The sequence below is a fragment of the Heptranchias perlo genome, chromosome 29, assembly GCF_035084215.1.
Source record: "Heptranchias perlo isolate sHepPer1 chromosome 29, sHepPer1.hap1, whole genome shotgun sequence".
In the NCBI taxonomy this organism is placed as follows: Eukaryota; Metazoa; Chordata; class Chondrichthyes; order Hexanchiformes; family Hexanchidae; genus Heptranchias; species Heptranchias perlo.
In genome coordinates, this window is record NC_090353.1 from 15,299,160 (window position 1) to 15,317,381 (window position 18,222).

An 18,222-nucleotide genomic window follows, 5' to 3' on the forward strand; every position below is an offset into this window, starting at 1 on the left:
TGAAGACTGCGGTTCTCCTTAGAGGATAAGTTTGACACACATTATTAAGAATACGTAAGAAAGTTCTCCTGACTGCAGCTGATGCTGACCTGTTTGAGGTGTGTATTGCAGTCTTCTCTTATTTAATTGTAGTTGTCCTTTGGGAGGAAACCTTGTCATGTACAGCATACATAGTACAGTGGTCCATTGAGTCAATGAGTGGTTGATTTTGAATGTGACCCCATGGCTCCACCCATAACTGGGTGGAATGAGGCAGGCCCCTGTTATAATCTGAGCTTATCCCCACACTCATATTCACAGCAAAAGATTGTTTCCACAGGCAGAGCCATTCCTCCTATGATTCCAAACTTATAGCGTTGAGTGGAGTGAATAAGTTTAGTGTGCCTGAGTATTAACATTCACCATTTTACCAAGTTATTTTGCATGAGATACCAACTATGCATATCTGACCTCTTTGATAGTTGGGAAAACACCACATTGTAATACTTTATAGTTCAGGCTAATCCACTTCATTACTAGAAATAAATTTACACAGAAGCAAAGTAGATGCAACAGAACAGCACTTAACTTACACACAATTTATTTCTGGACTTGAAAATAACAAAGTGTTCCAGAATCTTGGAGCTACTACGTCTGACATTCTGAACTGAGTTTATTGATGCTCTTTAACCTGGAGTAAACCCCTGCCCTACTAATTCTGTCTTACTGCCATGATATGGAAGCATATGGTTGAAGTCAGTGAACTGTAAAACCTAGGACTGCTGTCCAGATATACTCCTACTTCCCCTTCCTTCAAAGTGGAGGGGCTGTCTTTGAAAAATCCCCCAATCAGCCCAATCCTTTCAGACTAGGCCTGTAAACGTGTTATTGATCAATTTATTTCTTATCAGACAGCTAAGAATATGAATCATCCAACACTCAACTTGGTTATTAAAAGCTCGGCTCTCAACATCCCAAAGTGAATCATTGTAAAATCAAGAAGCATTTTTTCACACAAAGGGTAGTTTGAAATCTGGGACTCTCCTCCAGAAGGCTGTGGATGCTGGGTCAACTGAAATTTTCAAAAACTGAGATCAATAGATTTTTGTTAGGTAAGAGCATCAGGGATATGGATCAAAGGTGGGTAAATAGAGTTCAGATACAGATCAGCCATGATCTGACAGAATGGCAGAACAGGCTGGAGGGGCTGAATGGCTGACTCCCCCTGTTCCTATATATGTTTATTGTGAATCTCCCAGCTGTTGCTTTGTGTTATAATTAACTGTCATGACTTTGAACAGTATTTTATGCATTTTGCTCTACTGCTAGGTCACAAGACAGGGTGCAACGACAAGTTACATTTAGACTTCCCAATACATGTTTCTAGTTAAAAGAATGCATATGTGAAAGAGTTAAATGCAGATCTTTTACGACATGAAGCATGTCCCTCCGTCACAGTCTCTCTAACGTGATGCTAAATCTGTTCAAATTAAACCAGATCACTGAATACTGTAGACTGCAAACTTTCCAACATGAACATGAAAAAATATCGGAAGCAAAGTACAGTTGAGATCAGATTCAGTTTCAAAAACCTACCTGATTAATACATAATTCCTGAATATTTATTTCAAAATTTACAATTTCTGTGACAGGTGAAATGGACCCTTGGGTAATTGACACCGTAGGTAGCCATTCAGAAGAAAAGATGGGTGTTCGTTGGGCCAATCAGCTTGGCAGAGAGACGGGACATCTGGACAGGTGCACCGAGTGCTTTCTACCGTCTCGAGTTAATGGAAAGCGAAAGTTGGAGTGGGAACGGTTGCATTACTGTGTCAGTCTGGCGTCTAAAACGTGGTGAGTACTGTTTGAAATCAGGATTATTCGCAATTAGCAGGAATCTCTGTGCTTGAAGATAAAGGTTGGGGTCCTTGAAAAAAGTTGGCTTATTTTCAAAAATAAGGGGATGGATTTTTAAAAAATCATTGGGAGGAATTGAGTCTTAACATTTCTCCCCTGTAATTCAGGGTTTCTAACGTAGTTTAATCAATGTGTTGGGAAATTGTATATGTTAATAACGAACTTCTGGTTCTGATTAAGTTATGCGGAGGGGTGAGTCATCACGAGGGGTTAATACTTCACTTATATAGGTCTCATGTCTATAAGGTTTTTATAGCAAGAATTAAGAGAAATAAATCTGCAAAAGCAGAAAATACTGAAATTGCACAAGAACTGAAAGCTGAAGCGCCAGCAAGTACTTTAGTAGGATTGGAGGGGGGAAGAAACAACAGATACTCCAGTCAGAGGGGAAGTTAATGGGTTGAATGACCTACAAACTGTTTAGCAGTCAACACTTTTACTCCGTTTAACTCCACATAACCATTTTTGTAGAAATTTTTCAAGATTGCAAAATAAATGAACCTAATGGTCAGCATAATTGGTGAGTAATGAATATAATGTTTTAAGGGCACCACTGATTTTATGTGGCTACATGTGAATTTGCATGTTTAATTAGGTTTCAGTACTTTAACCTGGCAAAACAGGACTCTGAAGCACAAATTATATTGAAATGGGGGAGCATGCTTGATGATTCAATGGGTAAATGCAGTGTTCGGTTGAGCCAGATTCAATCACTGGTCTAGACTGAGTTAGCTGATCTCACCCAGGATGCCAGTTGGGCACTACAGTTGGTTTCTGTGCCCCTGGGAAGGGGGTAAAACCCAGCCAGGGTTCCTGCTCCCAATCTCTGTCTAGTGCCTCCTGCTGGAAAGTGCCTGTATCTCGATTGCCCCTCTCCTTCACGATAGGGACAGCACACACTGTCCAACTCCCTCACAGAGAAAGCTGCTTGAGCAAGGTATTGGAGGGTAACCAACAGAATTGTACCCTGGCAAGAGTCAGCTCATTCTGGAGAGGAAGGCTAGAGGGGAAGTAAAATCAGAATATAAGACCATCTATATTTAGTGTTTGATTAGCACAAGTGAGCACCATATTCAACTGAGCACTAAGTAAAATTTGGGTCTCCCACATTCATATATTGGATTTCAGATAGAGGGAAGCTTGAGCTGGTAGGAGGATGAGGAGTGGAGGTGGATGTCATCTGGTCAAACTTCAGCTTTGCTGACCAGTTTCTGAGTGTTCTGGAGTTCATTGAGTGCCTCCTTGGCTGATAGGTTTTGGGGAGAGGGCACCATCTCTGGTCCCTAAACTGCTGCCATTGATTTTGTGGTTCAGTTCTGAGCCCAGGCTGACTAATCTGGGGCTGGAATCTTAGTTGGAGCCTCCCATCCCAGTCCCAGAGCTGAGGGTATAGCCATAGTGAGGAGGTTGGCCAGGAAGGACACCAGGACTAGATAGGGGTTGAAATGAGTCATATGCCTGTAAAGAAAGGGCACTGCTCCGGAGAAGAAGGCAACCTGAAAACATCAGGGAGACCGGCATTGCAATGTAGGCCTGAGGCTAAGAGAAGGTCTAAGGATAAAGATACAAAGAGCTGTACAGGCGGCCATTGGAATCCCTGCGCATCAAGAGAAAGGGAATTGGAATAACCCTAGCTGGCAAGGATCACCTCGGGCTCCGCAAAATCACCTGCCACAAACACAATGAAGAAGATAGCAAGATCTAAGTATTCCCTGACGTATTTAAGAGTGGTAACCTGGTGTTTAATACTGCTGAAAATTGATTATCAGCAAAAATTAGCATTTTTAATGTGTGTCCAGTCTTCCACATGAGAATAACCTGAAAATCACTTTAAAATGGTTCAGTATCATTTTTTTAAAAGTTTCATTGGTGTACACTTGTCAATTTCTTAGTAAATTAAATATTTTTTGATATATTAAAAACTTTTTTAAAATGTGCTTACTAGTGCCTGTGCACGTAAGAAAATGACCACAATTTGAAGAGCCTTCCCGAACCAGCACAATTGGCAGAATGTCGACCTGGGGGGGCCGCGCGTGTCCAGTTTTGTTGGGGGGTGAGGGGCGGCCCCGCGTGTCCAGTTTTGTTGGGGGGGGGGAGGGGGCGGCCGCGCGTGTCCAGTTTTGTTGGGGGGGGGAGGGGCGTGTCCAGTTTTGTTGGGGGGGGAGGGGCGTGTCCAGTTTTGTTGGGGGGGAGGGGCGTGTCCAGTTTTGTTGGGGGGGGTGGCCACGGCGCGTGTCCAGTTTTGTTGGGGGGGGTGGCCACGGCGCGTGTCCAGTTTTGTGGGGGGGGGGCCGCGCGCGTCCAGTTTTGTGGGGGGGGGGGGCCCCAGCGCGCGTCCAGTTTTGCTGGGGGGGGGGGGCGGCCGCGCACGTCCAGTTTTGCTGGGGGGCGGCCGCGCGCGTCCAGTTTTGCTGGGGGGGGGGGGGGCGGCCGCGCGCGTCCAGTTTTGTTGGGGGGGGCCGGCGCGCGTCCAGTTTTGCTGGGGGGTGTTGGGGGGGGGGGGGCCGGCGCGCGCGCGTCCAGTCTTGTTGGGGGGGGGGGGCCGGCGCGTGTGTCCAGTTTTGCTGGGGGGGGGGGGGGGCGGCGCGTGTCCAGTTTTGCTGGGGGGGGGGGGGGTGGCCACGGCGCGCGTCCAGTTTTGCTGGGGGGGGGGGGGGTGGCCACGGCGCGCGTCCAGTTTTGCTGGGGGGGGGGGGGGGTGGCCACGGCGCGCGTCCAGTTTTGCTGGGGGGTGTTGGGGGGGGGGGCCGGCGCGTGTCCAGTTTTGCTGGGGGGTGTTGGGGGGGCCGGCGCGTGTCCAGTTTTGCTGGGGGGGGGGCGGCCGCGCGCGTCCAGTTTTGCTGGGGGGTGTTGGGGGGGGGGGCCGGCGCGTGTCCAGTTTTGCTGGGGGGTGTTGGGGGGGGGGGGGGCCGGCGCGTGTGTCCAGTTTTGCTGGGGGGTGTTGGGGGGGGGGGCCGGCGCGTGTGTCCAGTTTTGCTGGGGGGGGGGGGGCGGCGCGTGTCCAGTTTTGCTGGGGGGTGTTGGGGGGGCCGGCGCGTGTCCAGTTTTGCTGGGGGGGGGGGGGGGCGGCCGCGCGCGTCCAGTTTTGCTGGGGGGCGTTGGGGGGGGGGCCGGCGCGTGTCCAGTTCTGCTGGGGGGTGTTGGGGGGGGGGGGGGGGCGGCGCGTGTCCAGTTTTGCTGGGGGGCGGCCGCGCGCGCGTGCGTCCAGTTTTGCTGGGGGGGGGGAGGGGCGCGTCCAGTTTTGCTGGGGGGGGCGGCTGCGCGCGCGCGTCCAGTTTTGCTGGGGGGGGGGAGGGCCGCCGCGCGCGCGCGCGTCCAGTTTTGCTGGGGGGGGGGAGGGGCGCGTCCAGTTTTGCTGGGGGGGGGGGAGGGGCGCGTCCAGTTTTGCTGGGGGGGGGAGGAGGGGCGCGTCCAGTTTTGCTGGGGGGGGGGAGGGGCGCGTCCAGTTTTGCTGGGGGGGGCCGGCCGCGCGCGTCCAGTTTTGCTGGGGGGGGGGCGGCCGCGCGCGTCCAGTTTTGCTGGGGGGGCTGGCGGCCACGGCGCGCGTCCAGTTTTGTTGGGCGGGGGGCCCGCGCGCGTCCGGTTTTGTTGGGCGGGGGGCCCGCGCGCGTCCGGTTTTGTTGGGGGGAGGGGCGGCCGCGCGCGTCCGGTTTTGTTGGGGGGAGGGGCGGCCGCGCGCGTCCGGTTTTGTTGGGGGGAGGGGCGGCCGCGCGTGTCCAGTTTTGCTGGGGGGTGTTGGGGGGGGGCCGGCGCGTGTCCAGTTTTGCTGGGGGGTGTTGGGGGGGGCCGGCGCGTGTCCAGTTTTGCTGGGGGGGTGGTGGGGGGGCGGCCACGCGCGCGTGCGTCCAGTTTTGTTGGGGGGGTGGTGGCCACGGCGCGTGTCCAGTTTTGTTGGGGGGGGGGGGGGCCCGCGCGCGCGCGCGTCCGGTTTTGCTGGGGGGGGACGGCCGCGCGCGTCCAGTTTTGCTGGGGGGTGTTGGGGGGGCCGGTGCGTGTCCAGTTTTGCTGGGGGTTGGCCGCGCGCGAGTGCGTCCAGTTTTGCTGGGGGGGGGGGGGGGGGGCGGCCGTGCGCGTGCGTCCAGTTTTGCTGGGGGAGGGGAGGGGCGTGTCCAGTTTTGCTGGGGGGGGGCGGCGGCGCGCGTCCAGTTTTGCTGGGGGGGGGGGGGGGGTGGCCACGGCGCGCGTCCAGTTTTGCTGGGGGGTGTTGGGGGGGGGGGGCCGGCGCGTGTCCAGTTTTGCTGGGGGGTGTTGGGGGGGCCGGCGCGTGTCCAGTTTTGCTGGGGGGGGGGCGGCCGCGCGCGTCCAGTTTTGCTGGGGGGGGGGGGGTGGCCACGGCGCGCGTCCAGTTTTGCTGGGGGGTGTTGGGGGGGGGGGCCGGCGCGTGTCCAGTTTTGCTGGGGGGTGTTGGGGGGGGGGGGCCGGCGCGTGTGTCCAGTTTTGCTGGGGGGTGTTGGGGGGGGGGGCCGGCGCGTGTGTCCAGTTTTGCTGGGGGGGGGGGGGGGCGGCGCGTGTCCAGTTTTGCTGGGGGGTGTTGGGGGGGCCGGCGCGTGTCCAGTTTTGCTGGGGGGGGGGGGCGGCCGCGCGCGTCCAGTTTTGCTGGGGGGCGTTGGGGGGGGGGCCGGCGCGTGTCCAGTTCTGCTGGGGGGTGTTGGGGGGGGGGGGGGGGGGGCGGCGCGTGTCCAGTTTTGCTGGGGGGCGGCCGCGCGCGCGTGCGTCCAGTTTTGCTGGGGGGGGGGAGGGGCGCGTCCAGTTTTGCTGGGGGGGGCGGCTGCGCGCGCGCGTCCAGTTTTGCTGGGGGGGGGGAGGGCCGCCGCGCGCGCGCGCGTCCAGTTTTGCTGGGGGGGGGAGGGGCGCGTCCAGTTTTGCTGGGGGGGGAGGAGGGGCGCGTCCAGTTTTGCTGGGGGGGGGGAGGGGCGCGTCCAGTTTTGCTGGGGGGGGCCGGCCGCGCGCGTCCAGTTTTGCTGGGGGGGGGCGGCCGCGCGCGTCCAGTTTTGCTGGGGGGGCTGGCGGCCACGGCGCGCGTCCAGTTTTGTTGGGCGGGGGGCCCGCGCGCGTCCGGTTTTGTTGGGGGGAGGGGCGGCCGCGCGCGTCCGGTTTTGTTGGGGGGAGGGGCGGCCGCGCGCGTCCGGTTTTGTTGGGGGGAGGGGCGGCCGCGCGTGTCCAGTTTTGCTGGGGGGTGTTGGGGGGGGGCCGGCGCGTGTCCAGTTTTGCTGGGGGGTGTTGGGGGGGGCCGGCGCGTGTCCAGTTTTGCTGGGGGGGTGGTGGGGGGGCGGCCACGCGCGCGTGCGTCCAGTTTTGTTGGGGGGGTGGTGGCCACGGCGCGTGTCCAGTTTTGTTGGGGGGGGGGGGGCCCGCGCGCAGCGCGCGTCCGGTTTTGCTGGGGGGGGACGGCCGCGCGCGTCCAGTTTTGCTGGGGGGTGTTGGGGGGGGCCGGTGCGTGTCCAGTTTTGCTGGGGGTTGGCCGCGCGCGAGTGCGTCCAGTTTTGCTGGGGGGGGGGGGGGGGGCGGCCGTGCGCGTGCGTCCAGTTTTGCTGGGGGAGGGGAGGGGCGTGTCCAGTTTTGCTGGGGGGGGGGGCGGCCGCGCGCGTCCAGTTTTGCTGGGGGGGGGGGGGGCGGCCGTGCGCGTGCGTCCAGTTTTGCTGGGGGAGGGGAGGGGCGTGTCCAGTTTTGCTGTGGGGGGTGGGGGCGGCCGCGCGCGTCCAGTTTTGCTGGGGGGGGGGGGGGGGGGCGGCCGCGCACGCGCGTCCAGTTTTGCTGGGGGGGGGGGGGGGGCGGCCGCGCGCGCGCGTCCAGTTTTGCTGGGGGGGGGGGGGGGGGGCGGCCGCGCGCGTCCAGTTTTGCTGGGAGGTGGGGGGGGGCGGCCGCGCGCGTCCAGTTTTGCTGGGAGGTGGGGGGCGGCCGCGCGCGTCCAGTTTTGCTGGGGGGGCAGGGGGGGGCGGCCGCGCGCGTCCAGTTTTGCTGGGAGGTGGGGGGCGGCCGCGCGCGTCCAGTTTTGCTGGGGGGGCAGGGGGGGGGGGGCGGCCGCGCGCGTCCAGTTTTGCTGGGGTGGGGGCGGCCGCGCGAGTCCAGTTTTGCTGGGGGGGGGGGGGGAGGGGCGGCCGCGCGAGTCCAGTTTTGCTAGGGGGGCCGGCCGCGCGAGTTCAGTTTTGCTGGGGGGGGGGTGCCGGCCGCGCGAGTCCAGTTTTGCTGGGGGGGGGGGGGGAGGGGCGGCCGCGCGAGTCCAGTTTTGCTAGGGGGGCCGGCCGCGCGAGTCCAGTTTTGCTGGGGGGGGGGGGGGGCCGGCCGCGCGCGTCCAGTTTTGCTGGGGGGGGGGGGGGGGGGGGGGGCGCGGCCGCGCGCGTCCAGTTTTGCTGGGGGGGCAGGGGGGGGCGGCCGCGCGCGTCCAGTTTTGCTGGGAGGTGGGGGGCGGCCGCGCGCGTCCAGTTTTGCTGGGGGGGCAGGGGGGGGCGGCCGCGCGCGTCCAGTTTTGCTGGGAGGTGGGGGGCGGCCGCGCGCGTCCAGTTTTGCTGGGGGGGCAGGGGGGGGGGGGGCGGCCGCGCGCGTCCAGTTTTGCTGGGGTGGGGGCGGCCGCGCGAGTCCAGTTTTGCTGGGGGGGGGGGGAGGGGCGGCCGCGCGAGTCCAGTTTTGCTAGGGGGGCCGGCCGCGCGAGTCCAGTTTTGCTGGGGGGGGGGGGGCCGGCCGCGCGAGTCCAGTTTTGCTGGGGGGGGGGGGGGGAGGGGCGGCCGCGCGAGTCCAGTTTTGCTAGGGGGGCCGGCCGCGCGAGTCCAGTTTTGCTGGGGGGGGGGGGGGCCGGCCGCGCGAGTCCAGTTTTGCTGGGGGGGGTCGGCCGCGCGCGTCCAGTTTTGTTGGGGGGGGGTGGCCCGCACGCGTCCGGTTTTGCTGGGGTGGGGGCGGCCGCGCGCGTCCAGTTTTGCTGGGGTGGGGGCGGCCGCGCGCGTCCAGTTTTGCTGAGGGGGGGGGGGCCGGCCGCGCGAGTCCAGTTTTGCTGGGGGGGGGGGGCCGGCCGCGCGAGTCCAGTTTTGCTGGGGGGGGTCGGCCGCGCGCGTCCAGTTTTGCTGGCGGCGGGGGCGGGGGGGGGGGCGGCCGCGCGCGTCCAGTTTTGCTGGGGGGTGTTGCGGGGGGGGGGCCGGCGCGTGTCCAGTTTTGCTCGGGGTGGTGGGGGGGGCCAGCGCGTGTCCAGTTTTGCTTGGGGTGTTGGGGGGGGGCCGGCGCGTGTCCAGTTTTGCTGGGGGGGGGGTGCGCGTGTCCAGTTTTGCTGGGGGGTGTTGGGGGGGGGGGGGGGGTGGCCAGCGCGTGTCCAGTTTTGCTGGGGGGTGTTGGGGGGGGGGGGGCGGCGCGCGTCCAGTTTTGCTGGGGGGGGGGTGGTGGCCACGGCGCGTGTCCAGTTTTGTTGGGGGGGGGTGGCCCGCACGCGTCCGGTTTTGCTGGGGTGGGGGCGGCCGCGCGCGTCCAGTTTTGCTGGGGTGGGGGCGGCCGCGCGCGTCCAGTTTTGCTGAGGGGGGGGGGGGCCGGCCGCGCGAGTCCAGTTTTGCTGGGGGGAGGCCGGCGCGTGTCCAGTTTTGCTGGGGGGTGTTGGGGGGGGGGGCCGGCGCGTGTCCAGTTTTGCTGGGGGGGGCCGGCCGCGCGCGTCCAGTTTTGTTGGGGGGAGGCCGGCGCGTGTCCAGTTTTGCTTGGGGTGTTGGGTGGTGGGGGGGGGCGGCGCGTGTCCAGTTTTGCTTGGGGTGTTGGGGGGGGCCGGCGCGTGTCCAGATTTGCTGGGGGGTGTTGGGGGGTGTTGGGGAGAGGGGCCAGTGCGTGTCCAGTTTTGCTGGGGGGTGTGGGGGGGGCCGCCGCGTGTCCAGTTTTGTTGGGGGGGGGTGTGGCCGCGCGTGTCCAGTTTCGGGGGGGGTGGCCGCGCGTGTCCAGTTTTGTTGGGGGGGGGGTGTGGCCGCGCGTGTCCAGTTTCGGGGGGGGGTGGCCGCCGCGCGTGTCCAGTTTTGTTGGGGGGGGGTGGCCGCGCGTGTCCAGTTTCGTTGGGGGGGGGGTGTGGCCGCGCGTGTCCAGTTTCGGGGGGGGTGGCCACGCGTGTCCAGTTTTGTTGGGGGGGGGGGGTGGTCGCGCGTGTCCAGTTTTGTTGGGGGGGGGGGGGGCCGCGCGTGTCCAGTTTTGTTGGGGGGGGGCGGGGCGGCCGTGCGTGTCCAGTTTTGTCGGGGGGCGGGGCGGCCGCGCGTGTCCAGTTTTGTCGGGGGGGGGGGGCCGCGCGTGTCCAGTTTTGTCGGGGGGGGGGCCGCGCGTGTCCAGTTTTGTCGGGGGGGGGGCCGCGCGTGTCCAGTTTTCTTGGGAGGGGGGGGTGGGGGGGGGGCGGGTCCAGCAAATTGAATTTTGAACCAGCGTAAAGTATTGGAAAACACGAATGTATGTGGGTTTGGGCATAACTCACTTGTGTTTAAAATTCCCCGATCTTTTCCGCTGGTTCGGCCGATTCCGACCAGATTGTGTTGATGTAACTATCGGAAACTCAACCCTGTGCACCCTGACCTAGAAAGCAAGCTGCTTCTGGCCTCTGTGCAGAGACTGCAAAGTTTTGCAGGCTTTTAACTTTTAGAGCTTAACATAAGATGGACTCTTACTAAATGGATTCCTTTACTCGCTCTCTATCTTGATCCCTAACAATATGGACTCTATACCCACACCCCTCACTGTAACACTTGCTGCTTCACCCCACACCTCTTTTGCATATAGAAGCCCAGGCTGAAAGAAAGGACTTGCATTTATATAGTGCCTTTCTCATCCTTAGGATGTCCCAAAGTGCTTCACTGCCAGTGACTACTTTTGAAGTACAATCATTGTTGTTTTGTAGGCAAACACAACAGCTAGTTTTACACACAGCAAATGAGATAAATGGCCAGTTGATCTGTTTTAGTAGTGTTGGTTGAAGAGTTAATGTTGGCAAGGATAGAGTGAATGAAAGCCTCCTCTCCATGATTGGAGAGTGAGTCATGCAGTAGGCCAGACACTTCTTCACCTCTGGGACGTGGGTTTAAATCCAGCCTCCGAGAGGTGAAAGTGTCTAGAAAAAAAAATTTCATTGGGGAACAAAATTGTCAGGTGAGCAGTGCCCTCCCTGGTGCCGCAGGGGATACTGGATAGTGATGAGGAGGAACCATGACTGAATACCCCCTTACCCCAAAGTAATGTCTTTATTGCCACCGCAGGTGAGATCAGTTAATTCAACACAGATTGAGGGTTAAATCTGGGACCTTCCTGTTCTGTATGGGTCAATAGTTGAAGTAAGACATGTGAAAGCCTTGTACTATTTATTAACCCCACCTTTTAAGTAAACACCCTTATCAGTGAACATAAGGTGATTCTTCTTATCCCACTGTATTTTTGAGATGAGTAATAATCTGACATTCTGCACAATACCTATCTATTGCCCCATGATGCTTGTATCACAGACCAGTTATATTGCAGCATCGTTATCAATGCAGCATGGTTTTTGTATCATGTTCATGCTTGTTTGAAGGCTGTGGTGTGAGTGGATTCTGAGGTTTGATGTACACAGTCCTTCACCACATGGGCTTCCCACCAGCTGCGATATAACTGGAAATGTTTCCATTTTAAAGTCCAAAGAGATCCCAGGCAGGACATACCCCTGCACTTAATATTAGTAAGGACCAGGTAGGACCCTAACAGCATGAAACAGGCGATCTGTTCCTCCGTGATATTAAGGGTCCATCTCCTATGGCTAATGGCTGGAATAATTAAAACCTTCTTGAAGAAAGACAGAATTCTATTTATATAGAACTCTATCACATCCTGAAAGTGCTTCACATTCGATTAATTACTTTTGAAGTCCAGTGACTTCTTAAGTAGGTAAAGGTGGTGGCCATTTTGCACAGAACAAGATTCCACTCTCGGTAATAAGATTGTTTTTGGTGATATTGGTTAAAAACACCAGGAAAGCTCCATCTCTTTGATTTTTACATCCACCTGATGTTTTTGGGAAGTGCTGTTTATTTATAAAGTTGTACAATATTGTCTGTTTTTGTTTCAGCTTTACACAAATAAAGGAATCCCATTGTCGAAATAAAACCCATAATTATATCCATGATAAACTTCATTTAACACAGTTCGCATTGAGAAAGACATTGAATCATCAATCAAAATCGTCCATTCACAATTCAACGTTGTTTAAGTTTTTTTTTAAAGCTTGTTTTCCGTTTCTTGATGATGCGGAAATGTAAAAGGTGTCTACGACAGTCCCCCATAATCCTTGTGCTGACTTGTGTCATCTTTTTAGTACTAAACCACTTTGCCAGAAAGGGCCTCGTAACCAATGACCAGGATCAGTTTCCTAAACAAATCCAACATTTTTCAGGGAATGGCAACCTTTCCACGTCCGGTGCTCACAACATAAGGTGTTCAGAGCTGGAGATATCTACAGAATCTCTTTATGTTGTAAATTGTACAGCTGTCTTACAAGGGGAAGCCGGGGCAATCAAGAGAAGTCAGTTATTGAAGACTCCACATAAGGCTGTAACTCACAATGACTCCTATTATACTGATGCCATACAAAACTGTGAGAATTTCATAAGGAGCAGAAAGTACATCACATTTGCCCTCAGTAAAAGAGAGGAGCAAGTTTCAATCGCTTATTCTGTAGTCATTCATCAAAGAGCTGACCAGTTTGAAAGACTATTGAGGACAATCTACATGCCCCAAAATATTTACTGTGTACATATTGACAACAAATCGTCCATTGATTTCAAAACTGCGGTCCGCAACATCGCATTCTGTTTCCCAAATGTTTTTATTGCAGGGCGACTGGAGAATGTTGTCTACAGCTCATGGTCCAGGGTTCAAGCAGACCTGAATTGCATGGAGGAGCTACTGGCAAGACATTTAACCTGGAAGTACTTCATCAATCTGTGTGGCATGGATTTTCCCATCAAAACTAACTCTGAGATTGTCCACCAACTACAGGATTTGAAAGGGAGGAACAGTTTAGAGTCTGAAGTAGCTACGGAGAAGAAACGATTGCGCTGGAAATTTCATTTCAACGTCGTCAATGGGAAAATGGTAAAGACGAATGTGATCAAGAAACCAATATCTACTGTGGCCTCCATATTCTCGGGCAGTGCCTACATTGTAGTCAGTAGATCATTTGTTGAGCACATCTTAAAGGACCCAATAGTAAAGCAACTTATTGAATGGTCAAAAGATACCTACAGCCCCGATGAGTTTATCTGGGCCACTCTGCAGAGGATGCCCAGCGTTCCTGGCTCTGAACCTTCCCATCCCAAGTATGATGTGAGTGATATGAGGTCCATGGCCAGGCTGGTGAAGTGGAAATACTTAGAAGGTGATGTGACAAAAGGGAAACCCTACCCATTGTGCACTGGTTCCCATCGTAGGTCGGTCTGTATTTATGGGGCTGGTGATCTCAACTGGATACTTCAACAACACCATCTATTTGCCAATAAATTTGACGCAGATGTGGATCCCATCGCACTTCAGTGTCTGGAGCAGTACATACGGCAGAAAACCTTGCTGGGCTGCAGCACATAAAACTTAGATCACACCTTCTCACAATGCACCTTTGCACTATGTACGACTGACTGTCTCAATGATCCTTAAAACCCCAGGGGCCACGTGGAGTGGAGTAGGTTGCAGGCCTGCCCAGGTAAACAAGTGTAGCTGTTGTAAAGTGGAATCAGCTGGAATGTAAATGGTTTATACAGCACCCAGGACATTGAACCAGTGCAGATTAAACAGTGGATCGGCAAACTGTCAAAGCCCTCATGCACTGCTCAACCTCTCCATCCCCTCAGAGTACCTGAGGAATTTTAGAAATTTAGCAGAAGTTTGTTGAGCAACTGTTTAAACTGTCAGTAAAAACTAGAGAAGAACTGGATTTAATGCAGCAAGTGTAAATGAGCTACATCTTATCTTGGCACCTCAAGGCTCTTAATGAGCACTTGCTGTCAGTGATCTCAACAGCCAAGCAGCATCTGCTCAAAGTGTCGCACTGTGGGACTGACTCCTTATCATTCCATTATAATGAGCATTTGGGGACCTGTGCAAAATTGTGCACTATAACTGGATTCTATTCTACTGCAACTAGGCAGCAATACAGGGCCGTACTATCCGCGTGTCTCTAGCTGTGGTCACTATTCAGTGATTCTTGTTGGAGTGCATCTGTATGAATGTCAGGTAAGGACAAGATTGGCTTCGGTAGTGATGCACCCCATAGTTGAGTAGCCTTTTGACATTCACAGCCTAGGGTCGCAGATGAAAAACGGATGCTTGGGTGTGGGGGCCTGCTGCCCATAGAAATGTGTCCCGGCAGGAGTCAACTGGACTACATTTTTGGGTATTGCAGATCAACTTTTAATAATCAATGGGACAGCTGCAGAATCCAGCCACTGGAATGTCCCTCATAGCACATAAAGCCATACTACAATTAACCTGCACAAGGTGACAGATGTTAGTGCTGGGAATATTTCATATATTGCAATTCAGACATTCAGTGTCAACATCATGCACTCCCAAGGCAGGTACAGTATGGGTTAGATGCAGTGTACGTACAGCACAGGTTAGATTCAGTGTAGACCATGCTCTACAGACAATGTAGATCGCTCTACACTGTCCCATCCAGCACTCCCAGGTCAGGTACAGCATGAGTTGGATGCAGTTGAGCTCACCAAAAATGTGCCCGGCTCCAATCTCAGAAAAGTTACCCCAACTGCACCAGTTTGACATTTTTCCATTGCCCAACACTGACATCTCTGAGTTAGATTGTGTCAGTTAGTGCCAAATTAGGAGCAGTTTTGTGCTGTGGGCCCATGACACTGGGTGAAACTACCCGTAAATATATCTCTGGACCTGCAGACTGAGGAGCCTTTTGTTCTATTAGTTTAAACTGAATTTGGAACCATGTCACAGGGATGAAAGGGTAGATAGAGGTGCCTAGTCACCCACAAGGGTTGAATTGTCATGGGGATACTTTTTCCAGTAGGCAAGATGGAGATGGAGCCACTGTATTCCAAAACCTCTTATCAGACGCTGAACCTGGGCACGCTCTATATTTAGATCTTAATATGCAGGATGTGCCCATCAACAAAGGCCTCCAATTCCTGGCTTCAAAAGTCGACTTTTCTGTGCATGGATAAAGTGATGAGCTAGATGAAACAGAGCAAGCTCACAGCTGAGTGGAATCAGATTAATTCTGATAGAAACCAGTTTTCTGTGCTCTGTGTTCAGTTTGAATGAAAACATTTGTCCTCCTTCCATGTTTCACTTCACTCCAGGCAGAGGTACAGCTGTGCTTTCTAGTCTTATGCAGTTTGCGCCTGCAGTTTATTCCCGACTCCCTGCAGGTGCCAGCCACCCTCTGCATCCGGAATAGTGATTTTTTTTCATGTTAATACAGGCTGAGTTCCAGTAGACTATTCAACTACAATGGGCATCACAGCCAGACTGAATCCTGCCTTCACTCACTCCATAGAAATGCACTTTCCAGGAGAGGTTGTTGGACGGTGATCCAAAATCCTTATTTTGTTCCCCCTCAGAAGGGGAAGATCCTGCCTGACCAATCTCCTTGACTTACTCAAGGAAGTATCATCCCAAGTGGACTGCAGAAACCCCATGACGAGGTGTACCTTGGCCTTCCAAAAGCTTTAATGAAGTTCCACATGAAAGGCTGTTAGAAGGATCCTGGGTAAACTTTGGAAATGGATAAGAAACTGGCTGATGGGTAGGAAACGAGGAATTATGCTGGAATGGGGTGGTGAAGTACTGAAGCTCAATGCTGGGATAACTACTGTTTTTAACTTACATAAATAACCTGGAATCAGAAACTCATTCAAAGTGGTCAAATTTGGTGATGATGCTAAACTAGGAGGAGCAATGGAATTGGAAGAGACAGCTCAGAAAATATAGAATGAGGTGGGCAGAAAATGGCAAAATAAACTTAAAGCAAAATGCTACACGTAGGCAGGGGAAAGTACACAACACGCATACTCCACAAATGATACTGAAATAGACGTAGAAATTTTAGTAGACTCGTGCTACTCATATCCAACCATTGTAGGCAGCAAGCAACAAAGCCAATGAAATGTTGAACTGTATAGTTTACAAGTCAGAGAATGTAATAATAAGAACATAATAGGAGTATGCCATATGGTCCCTTGAGCCTGCTTTGTAATTCAATCAGACCATGGCGGATCTTCGATCTCAACTCCACTTTCCCGCCCGATCCCCATATCCCTTGATTTCCCCTCGAGTCCAAGAATGAAACTTTATAGTGCTCTGGTCAGACCACACCTAGAATGCAGCATCCAGATGCCAAGAAACAAGGAAGACAGTCAATGCTGGAGATAATGCAGAGAAGAGCCACAAGGTTTATCCTTAATGTCAGAGGTCCGAGTTATGGAAAAACTTGGGCTTTTCAGCCTAGATGAAGGCATATGAGAGGAGATCTTATAGAAATGTATAAGATTGTTAATAGAATGGAAAAGGTAAACCTAGAATGTATTACTTTGAATTATATAAGTAGAACAGGGGGACACATTCAAACTAGTAAAAGATCATTTTAGGGCTCTCAGGAAATTCTCCACACAGAGAGTGATCGCTGTGTGAAATAAACCTTCAGATAGAGTAGTGGAGGCAAAAACCCAGTAATCATTTAACAAGTAATTGAATGCTACAATGGAGAGGATTTTAGGTTCTTTTTGGATTGATGAATTAAGGTGGGTCAAACAGCCTTCCTAATCCATAATTATCTTGTGATTTAAACTATGTAACTGTAGCCTGTATTCACTCCATTCATCACCACCCCTTCAGGAGCTTTTCACTAGAAATTTGAGTCAGAAGGCAGTTCTGCAGGGAGTGCCTCAGCACTGCTCTGGGTTTGCTTCAGCAAGAATTACAAACCCAACATGGGAAATAAGGGGAGAAAAAATATTTTTTATAATCATGTAAATAACTGAGAAAAGGATTATGCAGAAGGGAGAGAAAAATAAAGTATTTGCATCTTAAGCAAGAATAAGAGGTTTTTGTGACGGAAGAACAAAGTTACTTACATTTTAACTAATGAGGATCCAACTTGTAGCAGAAATGCCCCAAGAATTGCCTTAAATGTGTCCTCAAAATGGAGTCAATAGTCAGACTGAATGCTAGGAAAGGAAAAGGCTAATGCTAAGGTTTATGTAAACAAAACATTCCTTACCAGGGATAGAAGACAAGCCATCAAGATACAGGCCCAGAGACAGCTCATTAAGGGGGATATAAATACGTCCTATCTTCTTGGGATCTGTGTCCGACCCCTTTGTTCGCAAAGACCGGAGAAGCTATGGAATAAACTAGTAACCAGGCATGTCCAGGTGCTAGTGCTTCATTGATTTGGGGGGTCATCGGGAGAACTAAGAGGGGTGTGTGAGGTGATTGACACCAGAATGGCTGAACTCTTTTAACACGTCACTCAGATTGGTCAATAGAATTAAGGAGGTTTCTTTGGAAATTAAGAACATAAAAGGTGGTGTTTTTAATACTAAAGTTTAGTGTTCAGTTCCTAGTTTTTAGTTTAGTTCTAGTTCTTTTAGTAGTCTTTGCAGTCGAAGGTGTTGGCGTTCTGTGTCTAGTGCATGTAGAAGAGTATCTGTAAAATCAGGAAGTGCATCTCTGATTGAGAGAGAGGAAGGTTACAGAAGGTAAGATTGTATGGCTATACCAGCCAGATACAAGCTTCCCTGAGATCAAGGGAGATGAGATTTAAGACAGCTATCTGTGCAGAAGGTGAATTTATCCAGGAGGAATGGATAGCAGCTCTACAGATGGAGGCTCAGCCTTCTGAGACATCAGATTGATAACACTATCCTCCCAGAGGAAGGTGAGGCAACCAGTTCATCCATGCCGGCTCATAAGGATGAGGTCGCATAAGTTCTAGAAACATCGCCAACTACAAGGATATAGACTTTAATCCACTTAATAGGCTATCTAATGCTGTTAACTTGTTAGCTATTCAAGGAGTCAAATCCTAAATTAATCTCACAATTCATATCAATCTCAAATACTGATCTCAACTGTAAATTTATAATCAGCCAGCAGTTAATTCTGAAGTGTCTTTGTAACCAACGTTACTTATTTTGTCAATTAACCACTATCTACTAATTATTTGCATACTCAAGTGCTGCTAACTATGATTCTAATCTTAATAAATAATTTAGTTCAGGACGTTGACATTTTCTTCGATAATTGGTAAGAGGGTTAATTTATTCACTCACTCAGTAACTTATGCGAAGCCTGATGGGACGTTGATGGTGTAAATGCTAATATAATTCAAAC

The 18,222-nt window shown here is 53.4% G+C and overlaps 1 protein-coding gene across 1 annotated transcript; it reads left to right on the plus strand.

Moving 5' to 3' along the window:
• Positions 1-1,635: 1,635 nt before the first annotated feature.
• LOC137299412 (beta-1,3-galactosyl-O-glycosyl-glycoprotein beta-1,6-N-acetylglucosaminyltransferase-like) lies at positions 1,636-18,111 on the plus strand. Its single transcript, XM_067968132.1, has 2 exons — positions 1,636-1,833; positions 11,933-18,111. Exon 2 carries the CDS (start codon positions 12,106-12,108, stop codon positions 13,444-13,446), a length of 1,341 nt encoding a protein of 446 aa, XP_067824233.1. The 5' UTR covers positions 1,636-1,833; positions 11,933-12,105; the 3' UTR covers positions 13,447-18,111.
• Positions 18,112-18,222: the final 111 nt, after the last annotated feature.

Bases quoted from the DNA above. Each gene is read 5' to 3' on its own strand.
- LOC137299412 (XM_067968132.1), top strand. From the start codon at position 12,106: ATGATGCGGAAATGTAAAAGGTGTCTACGACAGTCCCCCATAATCCTT.